Raw genomic sequence first — 23,432 nt, forward strand, 5'->3', positions numbered from 1 at the left:
TCTGCACTAGCCTTTTTCTTACTGATGATTTCGGTGATGTCTTGACAACAAAAGTTGGAAAAGGTTACAGGTTGCAGGTAAACGTCAAACAATTGCTACTTTGAAATAGATGAAAGTTATGACAACACCAGTGTGCTTCAGAGGTGTACAGGAGCCGGAGTTTTTGAGTATTTAGGAGCCAGAGTCTCGGTTTTCAGCCAGATTCGAAGTGGAGCCGGAGTCTAAAATTGTTGCCAAAAGCAGAACACAGAGTTTAGTTTTTTGCCAGTTGATGCTTTTAGCGTACAAATATATTTACGCTGTGGCATTCTTGGTGCAGGTGTTATTTTTGTCTAACTTTTATAGTTTTATTGTCCAAGTCACAATGCAATTTTCCAAGCAGCCATTTTTTTATTTCAAAATATGCTTTTCTTATCATAACAGAAAATAGAGGATATATGAGCTGTGGTATAAAAGACCTGGATTATGGTTTATGATTTGCGTTTGGAACAGGAGTGGATTTGGAGCCACAAATTTCAGAGTCGGGGTGAAGCAGAAGTTTAGAAAACCTGACTCCGTACACCTCTGATTTGCTTGTACAATGGGATGATGGAATGCAACATTCAAATCATCAACTTTCTCAGCAAGGTAACAGTTTCATTTGCTCAGTTTCACTACGGTAGCTCCACACAAATGACATTAACTTCCGCAAAATTTATTGGTAACTCCAGGTCTATAAAGTACAAACGATTTAAACAGGAACTAAGAATTTTCTTGTGAAAATAAGAATTCGAAGTGTGGTCAAAAAATCGTTTTAACGTTTAAATCATTTTCCTTATTCAAATAGAATCTACATTAAATAAATTGACACGCCACAAAGCCCTGAGTAAGGTAAGCTAACTTCGCCGGTAGTTGGCGCCAGATAGCGGGGGCATTTACCTTAGTGGCTTTAGTTTGCAAGCTAGGCCGCGGAATAAATACAAAGTTTCTTCAAATGCAAACATCAAAACTAGACAGAAGCATAAATACGTCATTAATATACGTCATCAATCTAAAACACACACCGGTTCGATCACAACAAGATGGTTGGGAGCATGACAGAGAGGTGAGGATGCGGTATCGTCACTGCTGTTGTTTGTCGTCATGACGTCACAATAAAAGCAATCAGGTTTTGTTTGGAAGCAACATACGTCATACTCGGATGAACATGAGCGCCGTCAGCTGTCCACGGTGCGCGCGTTGAACGCGATCACATCGACAAGATCAGCGCAATTGACAATCGGGTAATTTGTGGAAGTATTTACAAAGGTAACACATGAAGAAAGATTTGATAGAAACCATATGCTGTGCATGTTTGAACATTGTCACAATGTAAATAATTGACAAAATTGTGTCACTCATCGTCCTCTAAAAACAAACCGCCCGAACAAAGTTTTCAATTGGGATGATCTGCATGTTAGTGGCCCGGCCGTGTACCCCCTCCCCAACACTCCCCTTTTCCCACACGTTGACGTCAATTTTGTCGGCCGGGACTGGAGGCACAACAATGGGGGGCTCCTCCTGTGAGAGTCGAGAATTAAGCTTTTTCAAGTTGAGCTTGAACTTGTCAATGGCGGCACCAAAGGTTTCTTCCTTGCAGCTGTCAAACTTGTACTTGGTCGAGATCAGCCTCAAATCCAGGCTCCAGTCGACGATGAAATCCACAAACACATTCTGGAAGCACCTGAGAAACATTTGATCAAGTCATTACTCATTGAATGAGTTGGCCATCAAGTAAGGTAATAATCAAGTTGGTGATCTTAGGTTTTGACAATCACTGCAAAACAACAACCGGGATTCCCCTACCTTGTTCGCATGACGTCACGCTTGTATATCAACCTCATTGGGTTTTCCTTGAACTCCTTCGCTTTTTTCACAGTGGGGATGTCCCCGACCACGGAATCCCAATGGTAGACATTGGACCATGGTTCGTAGGGTGTACGAATGCACATGCAGCCGTACTGGCGCCCGAAGAATCGAAGGAACGTCTCGTGATCACAGTAATGAACAACCGCGACCTTTGTTAAAGAATATTTATTATAGATATGAAGTTATTTTGTAGCAAGATGTTGCTTTGTTTGTTCAATGAAACCCAGCACCAATAAACTGTTTATCAAAGTGATAAAATTGCGAAACGTTTTCGGCTAAACACTTAGCCATTGTCAAGCATTTGAAAAGTTAATTTGCATTGCAACATAATAAGAAATTCCCGAGAATAAACTACGTCGTAAAACGATTGAAGATGCAACACATACAACAGTTGATTGAATGCGTTTGATTGTACTGTATACCATTTGAGTGGCGCTTTTTAAAATAGTCCGTAAACGCATTTCTGAATTCGACTAAAAATTCGATCAGTCCTGCTTGTTGAAGCTTGCAATCCAGAGACCTATAATAAGCAGCAGTGTAACTAATAACCTTGCATCTGCCACAATAGCCCCACCTGGTGGATAAATGATGTGATGATGTCCACTTTTCCAACCAAGTCGATTCCAGGAACGTGATTGGCCAATATCTTGACAATGTTTTCCCACTCCTTGTCATCGATCAAATGCGATACTGACGACACAAACTCTTTTATAACCTCAAAGTAGGAGCCTAGGAAGTAAAAGTAGGGTATCTTCTGAAGTTCTTTGTTTTGAATGTAAGGAGGAGGAAAGTTGCAATGGGGGGGTAAACTGGGGTCCGCTTTCTGCAACAAGTTCAAGATTAGTAAATGTGATTAACGAATGCTTTTCATTTAAAAAAATATAATACTTTTCTGACGTCGAATCATTTGCTGTTGAACAACTCGAAAACCATATGAAAAACAATGAAAATGAACAATTGCTGAACGCAACGTTTTAAAGAAATGTGGCTCTTTAGGCAAGAAAAAGTAAAAAAATCAGTCTAGTGTCTGCAATGATAACAGAAACTATTACAGCCACATTCCCTACACATTGTCAAACTGATATTACTTCAGTAAGCCCAACGCAGTGAAACCATAGCAGATTTACATCTCAAACTAATTACGAAGCGTGACTATTTCATCACAGAGCAACCAGTTTGAGCTTGGAATTGTGGGAGTGCATATTTGGGGGTCCAAAAACACCATAGAGGTGTAGCGATCATATAGAGGCCATCTCACCTTCTTCTCTTCATAATGCTTGAACCTAGTGTGGTAGTACCGGTAGCACTTCTTGGCAACTCCTTCTACAAACTGCTCCACAGTGATTGGAATCGCCTGCCAGAAGAAGAAGTGACGGTCGAGAATAGAGCGCTTATTGTTCGTCGCTTTCCCGATGTTCAGCGCCTGCAATCGATCAAACAATGCGCATTTATGATCACGTTGACCGACTAGTGGAAATGATCAATGACTGAAAGGATGAAACCTTCTAAAAATAGTTTGTGACAAAACAATGGATTCACTGTTCAGAAGAAGACTTAGTGGATGTAGTTACTGGTCATCTGGAAAGAGAGAGAGTTGAAAAGATCGAGTGAAAACGCGACAAAACAAAAACGAAAGTGACAGAACAATAAAACTTGATCAAGATTAAAATAAGATACTTGACGAAAAGGATTTGACAGGGGGGTGGGGGCAGTTTCTATAGTTGTTAAAAATATGAAGAATAAAAGTATTATTAAAAATAATCAACTTTCTCGCGTCGATTATTATCCGCGGCTGGTCATCGGGGCCGCTGTTTCTCGATGTGGGGATTGAATTCCAACAATTTCTCTGCGCACTGGTGGATGTTTACAAACAAGAAGAGTACAAGCTTTAAAGAAGACCGACAGAATGAATGAATTGTAAAAAGTAAAAACATCTACAGCAATAAAGAACAGTCTCTCGTGAACTAAACGTTTGTTTACGTAATAATTGGCATTGTTGACTCTCACCTGGTAGTTGATCCTTTCAGTGAACTGAGTGTGAGGTTCCAGGAGCCGGTACAGGAAGCTGGACGGCTTCAGATACCTCTTCGTTACTAGGATGAAGCTTGATGGAAAGACGAAGTGGACGTGGTTGTGGGAGAGGCCAGGGGCATAGTACGTCATACAAACCTGCATAGAGTCAAATAACAAATGTGAAATTTTAGGTTTAACGCATTGAAATGCAGTTTATTACACAACCTTCATCGCCAATCATCGGTTTGGTGATTCGATGATGTCAGTACATGAAAGCATAGACTGGAGATAATTCAACTGGAGATAGTAAGAGAAACTTTTGTAGATTATTTCAACAGATCAATTGATGTTAATTTGTTGCCGCACTTTACTAAGGAATCCATGTTGGATTCTATTCGTTTAAAAACTCATTTTCGTTCTTTGTCGACAGACTGCCACGTTGTGAATGACGCGTTTGATCGCGACAAAGAGACATAATCGCGGAATAAGTTGATTTCTTCGCTGGCTTCGATTTGGTTTGCTTCTCAGTGGCAACGTAAGCATGGCCTTGGAATGACTCAGTAATTTTATTTCTTGGGAAGGAAATTGCTTCAAAACTTCCTAAATATTTCCTCTTTTGTTGCTGTGATGTTCCTATTGCAAGGCGATTACATACGCTCGCTCATCGATGCACACACGCCACACAATGAGTTTTTATTATTACGTTTGAGCAAAACTTTAACAATGTCTACTCAACGTTGATGTGAAGTAACACAGATCACCCTCCCACAGCTCATTGTTACGCAACAAACACCAACATCTTTGTCTGAGGTTTCAATCCTTTCCTATGACGTAAAAATACTGCATTATTACGTAACAACGGCTTTCCAACTAACTACCCGGCCTTGGTTCGGATCTTGATAAGCTCAATGTCTAAAAAGTTAACGTCGCGATGGAGTTTAACAAAACAAAGATGAATCCACTACGCGGTGCTCACTTGGGCGTGCAGCTTGGCGAGCTTCCATTCGGCCATCTTGCTTTCTTCGCAAGGCCATCTCACTTCCCTGTCATGGGTGAAGACAATCTTCATCTTTGTGCAATGCTCATCGAACCAGATCTCCCTCGCATCCCAGTAGAATCCCTGAAATGAAGAAGATCAATGTGATGCTAGTTCGAAGAACAATGGGATAACTTGCAAGATCTTGGTATCAAGAACATCTGCAAAACCTGCCGAAGTATTTAAATTTCAAAAAATATCGTTTTATTTTATTCATGCACGACATCTAGCGACAATAAGTTTTGTAAATGAATAATGATAATTCCTCAGAATCAAACGGCGACAAAGAAAATGCTTTGGGCAAAGGTGCGGATAATGTGCTTTTTCACATCATCATATCTTACCAAGACCTTCCAACAGCAGCGTGCTTACGTCACGATTCATTTCAATTCTTGACAAACAAATCACATTGATATCCTTTTGTGTAGTGAGAAAATATTTGACAACAAATTGACGCTATTGAGCGCCGTGTATAGAAACAACAGAACAACCATAAACTACGTCACAATAATGCTTATGAAAAAACAAACTGACGCGAAAGAGATAGAAATCATCGAATCCATCCATGATCATCCGGTACATCTTGCTCTTTTCATCCCAAGTGACGGAATGCGCGTACACTCCGAAGAGGATTGAGTAGACAAGATCCTGCTCGGATATCAGACCGACCGTTTGTCCTCTTAAGATGAACTTGGAAAGCTGGAATGATAACAATGATTTCGTCACTTTAATGACAACAGACATTGTTGTATTGTTATGTTATTCGTTTAGGTCTAACAACATTAAACTTATTTACAAAGTATAAAGTAAACATTAATTTTTGAAACACAAATTGTTTCACTTCCAATCTGTGATATCTTGGTGGTTACCTCTCTGGCAGTCCAGACCGACATCCTGTAGAGGTAGCTCGGAGAGCGATGACGCATGAATTTCAGCTCCTCCTCAGTTGAAACTTCTGTAATGTCCCAGATCTGTTCAAGAATCAAAGAAGATTCAATGAATTGCTTTCTTACAAAAATAAAGGAGATAAAAACCATTGCAAAACGAATTAACGTTAACAACAACAACAAATATATCAATCAAAATATATGATGAGTTTGAGAGACTTGTTCGGACACCGGGTTGTTCTATGTCGATCTCTGTTGTGACGTCATAGTGTGATTAACGTCACAACAAACAAAACTCACCGGGTGTTTTCTGCTGATGGTCCCGAGTTTTCCATGCGATTTGAATCCGATTCCAGTCCAAATCTTTATCTTGTTCTTCAACCTTGCGATGTAGATCATCACCATCCCAAAGATGAAGAACGGATAGTAGATGAACAAGCAAAGCAGAAATGTGAGGATGCGTTCAAGGATTCGAACCTGAGAACAAAGAAGCTTCATTGACTGAATCGCAATCGACAACCTCGCAATAAGTGGACCACTGCACTGGTGATCTGGTTCACGGTGGTATTCGAGTGGGATCTGGTTCAACTCCCACCGTGGACAGCAAAGGACCCTTAGGACGATTGTTAATCAAGCAAATGAAGTTTTTGTCACTTCTACTCGATTCGAGTTGAATAAGGGCCATCAAGGGTGAGTGGGGTGTGGCCAGCAAATGCAGCGCGGAGGAACAAACTGCTGATCATGCAGGGTAAAACGGATTATTGGAGTGTTTAGGGAGAGTAGAAACTACATTTTCTTTAAATTGCACCCCAATGTGGATTCACTGGATTGAATTAAGTTGGTGCGATCACAGATGAATTGTAAGTGTTGACGGGCTTCGAGTGATAAGATTGCCTAAGGCTCTCCGTGATTTGATCATTTATAACGTCACAAGCATTTGTTACGTCAAAGTTGCATCTTCCTGCAAATTCTTTATTCTCGATCAGTTTCTTTAGAAATACAAAGCTTTCTAGTCACGTGATCACTATTTGCCGGTTTTGTTTTATTTCAAAACTAGGTGGTGTCGTTTCTGACGTCATAAACACAATAAAACTAAACAATCTTCGGGACTACACCTCAAGCGACTTTGTTTGCAGAAATAAGTTATAAAGTTGTGTTTGTTTTACTAAAATTAAAGCAACATTTTTCAAACATCATGTGGTATATTGTATTCATGCTCTATATCTATATGCATAAACAAAAATTTCTAAAAATGATGTGGAAATATTTCATCATACAGTCAATAGTTTCACTTCGGGCGCTTAAGCTTCTCCCAACGCTTTACAAAGTGGATTGGAAATAAAAAATTTATGGTCGAGTCGATTATTAAAACACAATTTGTTAGATCGCTTTTGCTACTTCCGTCATAATCTTCAACTTATCACGTCATAATCTTGAGCTTATGGGCAATCACCACCTTTCCTTTGATAAAAGTTGAGAGCTCGTGTAAAGTTTAGAGAAGCACTTGCAATATCTGATCGGATTTTAAACAACTGCGGATCTCCTGTACAAAAGTATAGAAGAGAGAAAGTACAGAGGAAGCACAGTTTGTAGAAAAGGCACAGAGTGCATAGGTTGCCCAACTGAAAGCTATTGCATCAACTGGAGGGGTCTACTTGCCACAAAATATACAAAATGAAATCATCGCATCGATTGAAAAAGTACTAACGCCAATCTTCGTATTCAAAATTCTATCATGAGATTGAAAGACTTTTCAAAGACACAGCTAACTTCTTCGCTTTCCAACCAAAGTCCTTTCCAACGTAAAGAAAATCTTCTCACCACTCCGTCGCACACATAGAAGGTAGTAGGTTTAGTTTTTGGTTTGGCAAAACTACTAGCAAACTGGTAACACTGTTTGTTAACTGGCAACACTGTTTTTGAACTGGAATCAGTGCTCGAAAAGAAGTCAATACATTTATTTGATTTTTCCAGATATCAAACCAGTTAAAATCATCTATTTTGTGATGTTCTTAGAACTTCTGGAGGAAGAGCGGAGGACGTCTAGAAGCTAAATCTGAAGCGAAAAGGTCATTTCTCTCTGAGCTATTTTAATATAATTTTTAATTTAAATTTAAATTACCATCTGAACTTGTTTTATAGACATTGTGTCGACATTGGCCAACAACTTAAGTCAGAAAAGTTTTGATTAATTTGTAAAAATGTGGAACAAATCTCAAGAATCAAAATGAAATTTTTCGTTTTCATTCTATGTCAGTGGTTCTTGTCATTCAAGATGTTGAATCAATGTCAACATACTGGTATTGCTAATTTGAAAGATATAAGAACCTCACCTTCAAACTCATGTTTATTCAACTGATGGAGGTTGTCTCCACGCCTCAGAAGAAGTTGAAATCTCTACCAAACTCTGTCGGTAGAATAAATGCAACGAACACAAAATATAATTACAAAGAACAAACAATAAAATGAAATTATAGTGATCTGTTGTACAAAAACAGGTAATTGAATGACTCTGTAGTTTGAAAGCTCCCAACTAGCACGAGCAAATGTTTCTATCATTTTTAGGCATTTCTTCAACTGCTCATTAGACCACGCATAATCTCACATAAACCAAATTGAATCAATTGAAATCCTTTACAGGCAACATCCATTTGTTTATCGACACATCATTTTGTGAGAACAAACTCGTCCCGGCAAAGAGAGGTTTCACTTTCCTGTTGTCATTTTACGTTCAGCAAACATCACAGCGATGGACTCGTCGGCAACAACTTTATACGTAGATACAACGTTTACAATCATCTTATAAACAAAAGCAATTAAATGCTGTTCTAACAACATGGAAGTCCTTATATTGATGCAACAACTTTCTGGCAAGTTTAAAGGAAGCAAAAGCAGTTATCCAGTCAGCAAAGTTGTGTGTTTGAACGGATTATGACGTTGCAATGGTGGCATACGTCATCGCTGAGCGGACAATCATTTGTCTCATCATGCAACTCGAACTTTCAGGCAAACCAATCGTTTGTTTTTGTTTGTTTTTCATATCTTTATCCAATGTTAACAACCATCAGCTGTGCAATTGACTGGCCATCTCAGCTGTTGCGGTAAATGGCTTGAGTCCTATTTTGAGTCTCGTTGAAAGCACAGGAGAATCAGTATGTGATGTAGTTTTTCGTTTTTGCGTAAAGACGATAAAAAAGAGTAAAGGAACAACCCGCAGACCACACCATCTGTAACTGCATCATCTACCATGCGCCAAATGGTGTGCGTGGTCTGCGTGAACTGGATGACGCATCTATTCAATGGCTGCTTGACACCTGCCCAAGCATGTAGACAGGAGTGGTGAAGAAGAAGAAGAATCGAGAAGGGCCCGAAAATCACAGTGTTACAAGTCTCAAATTATCGTCTCAACGGCGCTGATCATCGGCAATTCATTAAATCAACGATCGGTTGTCACACAGCCCAATCGGTTAAGAATTAGCTTTATGTGCAAAAAATACGCAAGATAAAGTGGTTCTGGTTCGACTCTCGGGATGTGCGCATGGACATTGGACAATGCGCATACTGATGTCCATTCAGTGAATGGAACAATTCCCAACAAATTTAAATGATTCAAAACCTCTACCCTACAAGTACGTGAAACTGGCAGGACAAAGTTCTCAAAGAATCTTTGTAAGTCAAGAGGATAATGATTCTCACAGACAAACACACAGTTAAGTACGGGAAAGGAAGGAATCACCTCTCCGTGGTCATTCCACGAGTACCAACTTGAGAAATTAAACTTTTCGCTACCTCCAAGAGAAGCAAGAGAATAATTTATCTCACCTGTAGTGGTGGCAGCTGCACAGCTCGATCTCTCTCTACGGGGCATCTCTTGCCGTTCATCATTGTAAACATTGCGACAGCATCCAAAGTTTAAAAATAATAATCAATTTCTGTAAAATTTTTAAGACTTGTTACCATGGCAACACAACAAATAAATTATAAAAACAAAGAATAAGTTATAAAAATAAACCTCAAACGTTAAATAAAACGCCTAGATAGGTCACTAGACCTGTTCAAAAATCAAACATTTAAAAAAATTTTAGCTTCTTGCATTATTTCCCATGATTTTAACTATGAGAAATTCGAAAATGACAACCATTTTGCTCTCAGATAATGGGATACCCTGCCTCAAAAGGCCTAAACATTTCCGTTTTTACCAAAATCACCCATTTTTGACCTGTTAGGTCATGATTCCTGACGATGGAAGTCTTTACTTCAACTTCAACTGAAAACACTTTAATCCAATGCCTTACTGATAACCCACAAGTGAAAATCAACGTTTGGATATTTGGAATGATTTTGAGAAGTGTGGTGGGAATAAGAAGGTTAAGAAGCAGCACTTAGCGCCACTAGTGGTGAAAATGCATTTTGTTTGTTTCAGGCAGTCTATAGGCTACACATCTTTTGACACTCTGCACAAGCGCACATCCCTAGAGTCGAACCAGCGCCGCTTGATCTTGAAGCTTTTTTGTTCACGAAGCCGTCACGCGCTAGCCAACAGAGCTAATGGGGTAACAGTAACAATAACATGTAACAATAGCATTGTTTTTGCGAAATTTTGAAGGAAAGAAGAGTAATCATTGCTCATATTGTAAAGCAATCGATTTGAAGACCCAACTTTTCTTTGTTTTTGATGATCGTGACTCTAGCGTTCCATCAAAAGTTTGTCAGAAGCAGTGGTGCCACGGCTTGTGTTTTAGCACAAGATCTTGTGTTTTTACTTTTGATCTTGTGTTCTTGTGCTTTCTGATCGATTTTTGGCTAAATCTTGTGTTTTTTGATCAAAGTCAAATTAATTGTTGCTACCATGGTTTGAGTTTGGTGGAGAGTTAAGGACTGGAACTAAAAGGTTTCTGGTACCGTACTACTTATACGCATATGGACCAATTTTCCTCATTGAGTGATCAAGCCTGACAAGATTAGCTAAAAACTTGATCTGAAGAGGGTACGATATGTGCTCAGACTCAGAGGTTGTGTTGCTCGATACTAGATAACAAGAGCAGCGAAAAGAGTACTGGTACATCAGCATCAAACAGTGGTGTAGCCGGGAATTTTGAAAGGGGGATTTTTGAGTTAAAACTTTTGACGGCGTGTTCACATAAGACGACACCCAGGGGCGGGGGTCTGGGGGCTTCCCCTAGAAAATTTTGAAAATTTACTTTGAATTTGGTGCATTCTGAGAGCATTTTCAACAAAAATGTGAGTATGAATAATGAATATTCCTGTGAAATGGTGCTGTTCGGTGGCATAGCAAAAGGATAAGATCATGTTTTTTTTGGCATTTTTCGAAAATAATGCTAAGTCTCTATATGCTTTCTTGTTGCTAATTCCTGGCTGAGATATTTGAATGTTTGGTATTGACAAAACGCGCTATTTTAATGCAGTTTCGTTTAAAATTAGGCAAACTTTGTTTTAGAGACATAAAGAGACTGAAAGCATCATTCTAAATATCGTGACGTCACACGGGTACCAAAAGGGGAGGGGTTGAAGCTACGCCACTGGTATCAAATAATGACAATCATTTACCAAGTGCCAAAATGAAAAAGTGGTATAAATAGCCTTTTAATAAGTTGAATGATCCTGATTTTAAAAGTTCGATACAAGAAGACAAAACTGATTGCCTTTTGTGAGATTTGTGATATTAAATTAAAGACCACGAATCGATAGAGAACAGTGATTAGTATGTATCATGTATCTTCATCTTCTAAGCATGCATCTTCTCTAAACTGTTGATTTCAGAGTCATGTTTTTCTTCAAAATGGGTCGCAAAGGTTCAATTTTGCAATCTTGTGCTTTTGTATCCAAATCTTGTGCTTTTGTATCCAAATCTTGTGCTTTTTTTTCTTAAATCTTGTGCTTTTTCCGAATTTGCTGTGATGGCAGCATTGGACAGAAGCATTGTAGGCTGCTGTGCAGGGCCGGATTTAGCTGATGGGGGGCCCGGGGCACTTTTAGATCGGGGGGCCCCCTGCAAAAAATTTTTTCAAGCCTACGGCGCGAAAAACCACCTCTGCGTCTACAGTAGCATCAATCCAGCACTGCACACCATTTTAAAGAAACTTCTAAGGCTGAAAGGAAGAAAAAATAACACAAAATCACATTTTTTCCACGTAGGGGGCCCTTCAAAAGTCGGGGGGCCCGGGGCACCTGCCCCCTCTGCCCCCCCCTAAATCCGGGCCTGCTGCTGTGAATGCTGGGTGAGGTGGTGAGAGTCCTGATTCGACATTCAAAAAGGCGTTCGGTACAGGTTTTAAGAGCATGCGGCTGTGTCTTTGGCAAAACACAAAGGTGTGCCTGAAGGTGGACACAAAGATTGGCTTCCTTGCCTTCCCGTCCACTTAATCTAAATCTTCAACCACCAGGCGTAAGCCTGAATAGGCTAAGACACAAAGACCAAAATATAGCCTATTAAGCTAATTTTATTTCCTGTACTCTGTCCCTTTCGTCAGCAGACTTCACGCAAAAGAAGAAAAAAGTTAAATGTCGTCATTTACCTTCTTTATTTACATTATCGATTCGTTCTTGAGTTAGTTTCAGCGCAAAAACCCACATAGGGTTGCTAGTAAATATAGTCAGGCGCGTAAGGATAAGAAAAATCAAAGAAAAATTATGGTTGGGTGCAGACGCGAATCTAAGAGTTTTTTTCGGGGGGGGCCAGAAAATTTGAAAATCAATTAAAAAGAAAGAAAAAGCTAAACAGATGTGAACAATGATACTACGACATATACGATATGCTAGAAAATAGACATTAAAACAACCATTTTCATCAATTGTGATGCCGAGGGACTAATATCAGCTGTTTAGAAGCATATCAAACCATTTGATGCGGAAACATACAATTTTTCACAAAATTTCGGGGGGGGCCCGGGCCCCCTGGGCCCCCCCCCATAAATCCGCGCCTGGTTGGGTGACACGTCACTGCTTCGTCACCTTAACGTCACAATACCCTTCGCACGTGATGGACAGGAGAGGATGATGACTTTAAATCTTTAATCGTCGCGTCACTTGTTTATTTCCCGATTGAAACATGACTTGCGGATATTGTTTAGTTTCAAAACAGTTAATTGTGACCTCACGGTGGTGATCGCGAACGTGCAACCTTGCCAGACCCACATCCAGTTGGCTGCACACTAATAGACAAGGTCAATAACTTTACTGCCTCATATTTGCGACTACAGATATTTCTGCATCTGCGTCAGAACAAGCCCTGCTGACTGCTACAGAACCATTCTGTTGTTATGAAACAAATCTTGAAAATATCAGCTAAAGCTGTATGGGCTAATAAAGTTATTGCGTGAATATATGTTGTTGCTGTTTATATTTTGTTTGTAACTTTCCTTTTTTTTATTTCCCTTTCTATCGTAAATTTTTCTGAAAGTGTTGCGACTGTGCCAAACTTCTTTTTAACTTAATTACTTACTTCGTTCGCCAGCACGTTTTAACGTTCGCGTTTTGTCGCTTCTACTTTTTCTCGACCTTTGCTATGTTGACGTGTATTGTTTTTGCTGTGATGGTCAGAAAAAAAAACAACTGAACTGAACTGAAAACTCTTCTTGCATTTGTTACTGTAGAAACGATGTCTTTGTTCCGCTTGACAGCCCACTGTGACGTCATACTCTTAATTCCCTGTGAGAGAGACAACAGACATTTTGCTTATTTTTCAATGAACATGTTTGTTTCGTTTTTCATATCTTTATCCTGCATTGCGGGAAAGCGGACTTGAGCGCTATGCATCGGTGTACGCCTTCCAACGTACACCTGACCCACGCTGCAGCCGACGGCAATGTCTGTTTCCGGTTGTCTACTCTACTTATACTTATGACTTAAATTTGGTACTACCCATTACTCGAAATCGATCATTGGGTAGAGGCAATTATCGTAAAGTTTCTTGCCCAGAGAAACAACAGCAAGTGCGGATGGCTGTTATGCTGAATTATGAATTTCACAATTTAAAGAATTTGCTCAACAATAATTGCAAGCAGTTCTCATAACAGAAACATTGGTATTGTTTTCTTTTTGTTGCAAGATATATTCATTTTAAAAACTCCAATGTATACACAAATATCGGCAAGGGGTCCCTGGCTTGCAAGTAGAATCCTTATTTGAGCAACAATTCTGAACTGAATGTATTTTATGCCTGTTGGCAGTCGCTCCTTGGAAGTCACCTCACATAGCAATTCATCTTGGCCAAGGTGGATATATTCTGCACAACGTAACATTTCCTTGACGTAACTGCTGTGTCTAAATTCTTGACATGTTGCAGAAATTACAAAGTTTTCTGATGATAATGGAACCGCACGTTTTTATCAGCTCATTACCGCGATCGTTGATCAATCAATCAATTTGTTTATCAAAAACAAGCAAAAGGCCAAAGTTTGAAGCATTGGGTAATGGTGGGTAGGCTATTTACATCTGCAGGAAAACATTGCTGAATCTAACATAATCGCTTTGACACTTTTTGCCAATAAATGTTTTCCAGTTGTTTGTTTGAGCTCTCTGCTAGAGCAATAAACTGACAAGTTTTTAAAAAGGCAAAGTGCATGCCCATAAGAACTACACACGAAACTTCTACTTCTGCAGTGCATTCAAACAATGCTTTGGTACCTTTCAAAAGCTTAACTTAACTCCATTCTCATCGGGCACCTCCTGCCTGCAAGTGTAGCCTACCAAGATACTTTCATGTTTTTGCATGAATTTCAGTGTTCAATGTTGTATGAAAAACGCAAAAAATGATGCAAAAACAATAACTTTTTTGATCCAATAGTTTTACGATGGCAACCTCAATCCCAAACATTAAGGTCTGCAGACGTTGAATCAACGCAAAAACAGTTGATTTGCTGTTTGGGTCTCGGCTAGCCCTGCAATTGAGTAGGTACTCTAAGTATCAGTCCCAGCTCGATCTTGCCATCGCTGCCTTGATGGACGGCGACACGCATGGTCTATCAAGCATGGATGTGGGAAAAATGGCATACCACAACCTTTCCTATTGTTGTATGGAATGCTATTCCACACTTGCCTAATTCACACCTCTCGCAACTTGGACAATTTATTGTGATAGACTTTGGGTTTTTCAGCAAGTTTGATTTCCAACAGACAACAATAAGCCACTTCCTACACAAGCAGTTGTCCATATTTGCTGCAATGTTATATTTCGCTCGTCTAACGTCCTTACAATGTTTCACAACTTTCCACATCACCGACACAGATCACGCATCATCCTCGCAATCGCGCGGGCGGCGAAGAACAATGACTTGGAGTCACTTCCTTCTATATAACCAAGCCCGTACTTTATGCTCCACCCAACATCAGATGACGTTGAACTGATGTAAAAACTACGAAGCGCACTGTAATTTTAAACATCTTCTGGTTCCACATGCGGTTTTTGGAAACTTTTTAGAAATGTTTCAATTCGGCCCAGGTGTCAAATGTTTTGGGCAAGCTCAGCAAGTAGTGGCCAAAGCAGGACAACAATTCCCCCATTGGTAAGTCACCAGCCATTAACAGGCGATGAACGAACTTCAGATATTTTGTTGGAAGTTATGACAGAAATACAAAAATTGTATCAGAATTGCAGCCGCTGTAGTTGTTGATGCAGACGCAAAGCTGATGCAGATTGACAATATGAAACTACAAATAACAAAAACCTACGTTGTCGTCACTAATGCGATCCAGAAGGTCGAGACTATGCTGAACTTAACGTTTTTCATCAATTCTGCAAAAGTTTTCTACTCTTTTTAAAAAAAAAAAAGTTATCTCTGATTTTGTTTGAGAATTATTAAAATAAAGTTCAACCAGCCTCATTAAACATGAGGCTGGTTGAACTTTATTTTAATAATTCTCAAACAAAATTTTCGATGTGATCAAGTCAACCGCTTCTTGCTGACGGCGTGCCAGGGTTAGGTCTCGGTGTCTCAGAAGACATTCACTTTATCTCTGATTGTTAGAATGTACATTTCAGTGCTGTTCAAAACTTCAACGCTGCTCATTGTGTCGTCAATATGCAATTAAATTCTAAGGTGGCCGCCAGCAACTTAGTCGAGGCACATTGTTATAGCTTCAAACAGAAATATCTAAACATTTGTTGATGTTCTTACAGAAGACCAAGATCAAGCGGCGCTGGTTCGACTCTCGGCGTGGGCGCTTAAGCAACACACGATAAGGACTGCTCTCCATTCAGCGGCATCTAATGGATGGCATCAGTGGTTCAAAGCCACTACAAGTATGCGAAAGTGCCAGGATTAAGCTCTTCAAGAAGCTTTCTTTGTCCAAGGGTAAAGATTTCAACAGTCAATAAATCAACAGATAGAAACAGAAAAAACAACAGAAATAACTTTTCGTTACAACTTTTCATTTACAGTAATGACAAAGCAAGTAATCATACAACAACACCGCTGACATTTAACTTTATTTTTTCATTGCAGTAGTATTTTAATGAACGAACACAGGACTGTCATAACGAGATTAAACACAAGTCGTGATGGTGAACCATACTTCCGCCTGCGCAGAGGTCGCTCATTGTTCGACGCAATGCAACTTGAGTGGAAGTCCCATTGTGCTTGTGTGACGTCACAAACGACAGCTTTCCTCATGCTCAAACAGCGTCTCGTCGGTGATTCCCCCGGTGATGATGTCGATCCAGAGCTCGTGCTCAATCACCTTCGAGTAGACGCCTGGTCGCTTGGCAACCGCGCACGTCGAAGCCCCGTATGACGTGATTCCTGCCACGTACCAGGAACATGAGCCACACCGTTGGCACATGAGAGGTCCTCCGCTGTCCCCCTGGAGAAATTAAAGGTTTTTACAAATTGGTAACCCTGCCACATTCTACATGATGTAGAAATTGTTGGTGGTGAGGAAATTAAAGGAATAGCTTTGTAGCGCCAGTGATCCCTTGATGAGGTCGCGAGCCATCTCTTGCAGTTGTGATCAAAATTGCAAATTGGAGGAGAATCAGTTTTGAACTTAGTCGGTTGCAGCTCCACATTCATTTGTGGGTCGTTTAATTCTTATATCGCTAGAACAAATTAAAGTCCCACTCACTGCACAAGTATCATATCCGCCAGATAGCGCCCCAGCGCACAGTACACTTTGATCGATAGCAGAAATGATTGGATCCGTCTTGTATCCCACCACGCAAGAGTTGACATCCAAGTTACGAAGTTTCACCACTTGGAGGTGTCTGTGTAGTCTATGGTCGCTCGGGTCGGGGTTGGCTGAATAGAAAGTACTCGGTTTCAACAAACGATAGAAATCGTTTTACAAAAACTTTACAGCTGGATGTAAGCTTTGAAATCTCATTATTCATTCGCTGCTGTTTAATGTCAAAAGCTTTATTTTCAATTATGACGTCATTATTCTCTTTCACTTGGTTGGTACAAAGTCAAGATGCGACAAAAGAGATTTGATCTTCTCTTCAGGATCTTGGAGAGAGCTGGTTATTCCTTCCCATGTTTGTTGTTTCAAATTCAAACCAGAACAAGAAACTCACTTGACCCCCAGCCAACAGCGTAACAATGAGCATCAATCGGTGTGATTTCTCCACGGGGAAGGCAAATGGGGCGAACGGGAATTTCCGGCCTTAAATTTGTGGCCACTTCAAAAGGGGTGTCAACCTGGAAAGGGGAATACATAAGTTAAGGATTTAAAATTAAGCATCACAATTATATTTCGTTGCAAAATCAATGAAAATAATATAAGCATCATCATCATCATCCCACTCACCTGCACCAACGCAATATCAGCCACCGCGCCCCTGTAGCTTGGATGAACAAAGATCTCTCGCGCCAACCTTCTCTGGCCTCGGTCCCGCAAACTTTTGATGCCGGCCATCATAGTCACTAGGTGGGGCTGGTCCTTGAAGTCGCTGAACATTAGAAACAAAATGAAACATAGAGACCAGTGGTCAGATTTTTGTCAGACTGCGCTTGTTACGTCACAGAGCAAAACGCTTTGATGGTCTTCTTGCGCATACCCTTGATGGTCAAGCAAACGAAAAGTTAAAAAATAAAATAAAAAAAAATAGAAACATTTTTCTTTTTTTATCAAGCATCAGGTTGATACGTTTCACCAAAATATTTTATTACATTCATGGATTGTATAAACAATTACTTTGCGTAAGCAACGAAGAGCATCCCCATTTTCAAATATGTTATAGTTGTAGGGTTTTGCCTAACTTACTGTCGTAATTTGGTTATAAAATAAAAGGATAATTTAAAAGAATATTGAGACTCTAAGTCTCTAATTTAAAAGTATACTTTAGAAGGATAATTTAGGCTTCTGGCTGTCTAGTCTAGGGGTATGACTTCCTACAAAAGGCAAACGAATTAAATAGAATCATACATTTTATTGTTTATCAATATTACAAGTTTTAGTATTCGGGGAGTTGAGAAAATACCTAACTAATTTAATTTATTGAGACGGGTGTCGGGTGAGTGACATTCTCCCGGCGTGAATTTAACCTTCTCGTTCTAAAATTCAGTCCGTTCGTTTTGCTAGTCAAATTCCGAATGCCTGTCATTTTCAATTCCCCGCTTACTTCATAATATACCGGTAGAGCCTTTTCATCAATAACAGCTATCGTAAGAATCAAGGGAAAAGCTATACCGGTTTCATAGTTATGTCGCTTTAGAAATACAGATGTGTTGAGCTAGATTCTGTGTGAGTGGCGTTTGTTAACAGGAAGCTTGACTTATGTTCTATGAGAACGTTAGGTTTTGAATTTGCAGCATTGAAATGCATTTTGCAATACTGATAATTTTCGGTTAAATGTTAAAATATAATTTTGTTAGTTAAAAACATGGTACATGTTACACACTTCCCTCCTTACGGCAAAATAACAGATAAATAATATTACAATAACTCGGTTATACATGATGCAATAATATATAGGTGTGTGGTTATAAGATATGTTTTTTACAAAGAAAATTGACAATTGTAGGCTAACAATTGCTAGGGGAAGACACATGACCCCCCTCCTTTCGTGGGATGAGGAGATTGGACGCACACATAAGTTAACAAGTAGTCGATAACGTGATTGCAGGGATAACAGTCGTTTATCATAAGAGATAAAGCGATGTCTTAAGTTCCCTGGAAGCCCTTTGGCTTGGTAGGCTACGATATAGGCTACAATAATTGCGGGACTGTAATAGGCTACAGTAGTTGCGGTTGCAGGGGTAACAGTCGGTTATCGTAAGAGATAAGGCGATGTCTTAGTTCCCTGGAAGCCCTTGGCTTAGTAGGCTACGATATAGGCTACAATAATTGCGGGACTGTAATAGGCTACAGTAGTTGCGGTTGCAGGGGTAACAGTCGGTTATCGTAAGAGATAAGGCGATGTCTTAGTTCCCTGGAAGCCCTTGGCTTAGTAGGCTACGATATAGGCTACAATAATTGCGGGACTGTAATAGGCTACAGTAGTTGCGGTTACAGGGGTAACAGTCGGTTATCATAAGAGATAAGGCGATGTCTTAGTTCCCTGGGAGCCCTTTGGCTTGGTATGATATACACAGATTGCACTTGCAAGATAAAATACACAAATATGGTAGGTTAGGCTATATAGGCAGGTGAGTGTCCTTGATTGTTCATGCCCCGCGTCCGGGGAGATAGGCTTGACACTCATAGAAGCAACCATAATAATAATAGAATAGCGGTGAGCTACGCGTGCGCGAGAGTTGTGCTAGGCGAAGATGGCGTTCATGAGAGTAATGTCTTTGAGGACCAGATATGCTATTGAGTTCGAGCAATGTTGAGTTCGAGACTTTGACAAGCAGTGCTGATGAGCAGTTCAGTTTATGTCTGTTGACGGATGATGAGCAGTGAGCACGACATGAATGAGTGGTCAGCTTGTAAGGTCGCAAGCTGTAAAGCAGACGTCTTGGGCAGCTGAATGCTGCGGCGATGTTGTTGAAGTAGAGTGCTTCTTGTGTGAAGAAGGTTTGAGTGCGTAACAATGCAACTACTGTGCACGGTAGTGCAGTTTTACGGCGGACATGGGATTGACCATGTTGAAAGTTAACGATGCAGCTTCGGTGCATGTTGGCGGCTATGAGGTTAGCCGAGTTGACGTCGTCTGCGCAGAGCTTCTTTAAGTAAAGGCATCTCTGAATAGAGGCATCTCGCGTGGAGGTAAGTTGATGAGAGTCACCGTGTGGTGGCGATAGAGAACTCTGTCGTGTCATCCGTCGTAGTGCTGTAGTCTCTCAAGGTCTCTTGAGGTCTCTCAATGTCTCTCGCATCTCGTCGTAGCAGCAACCTTGTCGCGCGGTGGAGCTTCTGTAAAAAGCGATACAGAGTAGCATTCGCAAGGTACATGTAATAAGTAAAGTACGTACACGGTAGTATAACACAATAACAAAATATAGCATAAAATTGTTCAAACCACTAGGCGACATGATTTAATCATGGCGGCAGATGCAAGCTTATGCGTGAAGCTATTAAAATGCGAGAACAGGCGAGAAATAAAGCTACCCTTGTGTAAGTTGGGCTTGTGGGGTTTCTCCCCCGTTTTCCTGTGTGGGTTGACGCTGGGATTGTCTACGCTGTTGTAATTTACCAGCGGATGATCGCAGGCTTTTAGCGATGGCAGGAAGATAATACTTTAGCGCTATGATAGTAAGAACAGCACTCCAAAAGAAGGATAAAAACAACAATACGACTAGCAATGTATTAATAAATGGGCTTGTAATAGAGGAAAGAATTTGAAAAAAAACATTTGACATCACTTGGCTAAGCGTCGATGACACGAATTGCATATCTGCGCTATCGTCGCCATCGATGTTGGACTGTAAGAAATCGTGCATGCGTTCATTATTAAGTTGGGAAGCACTGATAGCGATCAGGATTGATTGCAAATCTTCGAAACCGTAATTTGACTGGTTGTATAGAGATTCGATTTCGAGGAAGTCTGGGGAGTCAACCGGCTGAGTTAACGGTGCCAGGTGAGCTTGAAGCAACTTAATCTTTTTGTGGATGTGTGTTAGTGAATAGTTTTCGTAAAGGAAAAATGCCTCAATATAAATATTAATACATTACCGTTCTTTAGGTTTCTTTTTTTCTACGTCTTTGTTTCATACACAATTAGTTACTTAACTTTTAGGCTACCAGTCCCTACTGAAACAAACCTTACAGAATACCTTCTTCACTTAGTTGCTTTCCCGATCAAAAAAGAAGTTACGTTGATTATTACAAAGAGCAATACAATGTCAAAATTAGGGACCCCAGACAGCCTCTATCTCTGTCAGCACCAAAAAGAAAGATTTCGGAAAAGAAGAATAAGATGCAGAAATAAAACTCGTTCAAATGAAAATGATTAACGTCTGATTCATTTAAAAAATATGATAAAACAGCAGTTTTTTAAAAAGATTTTGTGTAGTCAAATTAGATAGAATTCCATCAGACAGTCATTACAATCAATCGACTCACAAAAACATTCTTAACAACTGTTACTACGTTGGCGACCTCCGGACGCAAGTTGGTTTGAAAAAATGAATTAAACTTAATTTATAATGTGCGCAACTGCGCACCTCCTTGGTGACACCAACAAAGAGTTCAAGAAAATTTCACCCCAAAGCAGAAAGATTTGGAGAAAAAACAGAAAGATCAGCCCTAAAAGATTTGGCAAGCAAACTCTGCCACAATTTCTATTTCTAACTTAAAATCTAAACTAACTAACCAAACAAACCGATGATTAACCTCTAATTAATTCCACAACACACTAAAAACAGCAAGTGAGTATAGCGGAAATATATAGAAGTTGATGAGATATTAAAATAAAAGATTACTACGTTGATGACCTCGCACGTACGTAGGTTTAAGCAAAAAGGTAAGTTTAACAAGTTTTAGCAAGCAAAATATGAAGAATCTGGCAAGCACGCCACGCTACCACTTTTTCGTTTCTAAGGCAAAAAAGCACTTACTGATGAATGTATTTTTAAATAATGTTAGGCCTACACTTCGCCTTCGGACGAGCCCCCAGTGTAGGGTTTTGCCTAACTTACTGTCGTAATTTGGTTATAAAATAAAAGGATAATTTAAAAGAATATTGAGACTCTAAGTCTCTAATTTAAAAGTATACTTTAGAAGGATAATTTAGGCTTCTGGCTGTCTAGTCTAGGGGTATGACTTCCTACAAAAGGCAAACGAATTAAATAGAATCATACATTTTATTGTTTATCAATATTACAAGTTTTAGTATTCGGGGAGTTGAGAAAATACCTAACTAATTTAATTTATTGAGACGGGTGTCGGGTGAGTGACATTCTCCCGGCGTGAATTTAACCTTCTCGTTCTAAAATTCAGTCCGTTCGTTTTGCTAGTCAAATTCCGAATGCCTGTCATTTTCAATTCCCCGCTTACTTCATAATATACCGGTAGAGCCTTTTCATCAATAACAGCTATCGTAAGAATCAAGGGAAAAGCTATACCGGTTTCATAGTTATGTCGCTTTAGAAATACAGATGTGTTGAGCTAGATTCTGTGTGAGTGGCGTTTGTTAACAGGAAGCTTGACTTATGTTCTATGAGAACGTTAGGTTTTGAATTTGCAGCATTGAAATGCATTTTGCAATACTGATAATTTTCGGTTAAATGTTAAAATATAATTTTGTTAGTTAAAAACATGGTACATGTTACATAGTCGTCATTTTATTTACGTTGATTTTATGTAAACTTGTGACCTGCCTCACTACATAATAACATTCAGCGTTTTCTGGTACAGACGCTGGAATTGATTACCACCGCACAACGCGTGTAATCAATTAAGCGTTCTGTACCACGTTCCTTAGTTGATTGTTTTGCGTTTCTTTCTTACTATATATTGCGTTGCTTTTATACACTGAATCAGTAAGTACAAGAACCAGCTCAGTGGCCGAGTAGTTTCGCCTTCGGCTCTGGTGCTGGTAGATCTGAGATCGATTCCAGGTCGGGTCAAACCGAAGACTTTAAAAACGGTACCGATTTTGTTCTATCCTGCATAGCGCAGTGAGAATGAGTCGGGTGATAATGTGATAACATCGTAAACCTGATATAAATTAAAAATGAGCCCTGTCGCTAAAAGACCTTAGCTGTTGTAGAGCGACAATAAATAAAACCATAATATTATTATCATTAGTAAGTACAAGAGGTAAATGGTTTTCTCACTTGGTTGGCTACTACTATTATTATTGCTTATTTTATATTAAACGTCTGGAAATACAACAAAATACAAAGAGTCTCGTTATGGGAAAATTGACTTACTCGACGCAGTGAGCTGCAGTTAGAGCCCACTCCGCACTCAGTAAACTTGCCCCGCAGAAATAATATTTCCCTTTGCTGTTGGGTCCAATTTGGAGAAACACCTGAAGTTTATCATCCAAAAGTCATAATTGAAGCTGTTTACGAAGAATCTATTGTGCAAGTAGGCTAAGTTATGTCAAGTAGTGCCAAGTTCTTTTTATCACAAAACAAGTTAAACTATCAAGATATGGTCACTAGCAATCTCAATTTTAGTCAGGTTTCTTCAAACAAACACCATTGACTTCGTCCAGGAATATATGCAACTACTTGCCAAGATCTAGAAATAGAAGTGAGTTG

General features: G+C 39.7%; 2 protein-coding genes across 2 annotated transcripts; both read right to left on the reverse strand.

Annotated features, from left to right (window-relative positions):
* Positions 1-221: 221 nt before the first annotated feature.
* Positions 222-9,753, reverse strand: LOC145775825 (uncharacterized). Its single transcript, XM_082587202.1, has 10 exons — positions 9,646-9,753; positions 6,124-6,300; positions 5,806-5,907; positions 5,471-5,635; positions 4,877-5,020; positions 3,895-4,056; positions 3,146-3,310; positions 2,462-2,710; positions 1,825-2,036; positions 222-1,702 (listed from the first exon to the last, which is right to left on the reverse strand). The coding sequence occupies exons 1-10, from the start codon at positions 9,715-9,717 to the stop codon at positions 1,387-1,389; spliced, it is 1,764 nt and encodes a 587-aa protein (XP_082443328.1). The 5' UTR covers positions 9,718-9,753; the 3' UTR covers positions 222-1,386.
* Positions 9,754-16,287: 6,534 nt separating this feature from the next.
* On the reverse strand, positions 16,288-21,015 carry LOC145775090 (glandular kallikrein-3, submandibular-like). Its single transcript, XM_082586287.1, has 5 exons — positions 20,896-21,015; positions 17,587-17,728; positions 17,354-17,477; positions 16,906-17,078; positions 16,288-16,644 (listed from the first exon to the last, which is right to left on the reverse strand). The coding sequence occupies exons 2-5, from the start codon at positions 17,695-17,697 to the stop codon at positions 16,432-16,434; spliced, it is 621 nt and encodes a 206-aa protein (XP_082442413.1). The 5' UTR covers positions 17,698-17,728; positions 20,896-21,015; the 3' UTR covers positions 16,288-16,431.
* Positions 21,016-23,432: the final 2,417 nt, after the last annotated feature.

This window comes from Aplidium turbinatum, chromosome 8, assembly GCF_918807975.1.
Source record: "Aplidium turbinatum chromosome 8, kaAplTurb1.1, whole genome shotgun sequence".
Taxonomy (NCBI): Eukaryota; Metazoa; Chordata; class Ascidiacea; order Aplousobranchia; family Polyclinidae; genus Aplidium; species Aplidium turbinatum.

Coding starts and splice junctions, on each gene's coding strand:
- LOC145775825 (XM_082587202.1), bottom strand. CDS start 9,717: ATGTTTACAATGATGAACGGCAAGAGATGCCCCGTAGAGAGAGATCGA. Junction 2,037..2,461: donor TCACATCATTTATCCACCAG/GTGGGGCTATTG, acceptor TCTTTAACAAAG/GTCGCGGTTGTTCATTACTG. Junction 1,703..1,824: donor CGTGACGTCATGCGAACAAG/GTAGGGGAATCC, acceptor AATGTTTCTCAG/GTGCTTCCAGAATGTGTTTG.
- LOC145775090 (XM_082586287.1), bottom strand. CDS start 17,697: ATGATGGCCGGCATCAAAAGTTTGCGGGACCGAGGCCAGAGAAGGTTG. Junction 17,079..17,353: donor CGCTGTTGGCTGGGGGTCAA/GTGAGTTTCTTG, acceptor CTTTCTATTCAG/CCAACCCCGACCCGAGCGAC. Junction 16,645..16,905: donor GCGGATATGATACTTGTGCA/GTGAGTGGGACT, acceptor TAATTTCTCCAG/GGGGACAGCGGAGGACCTCT.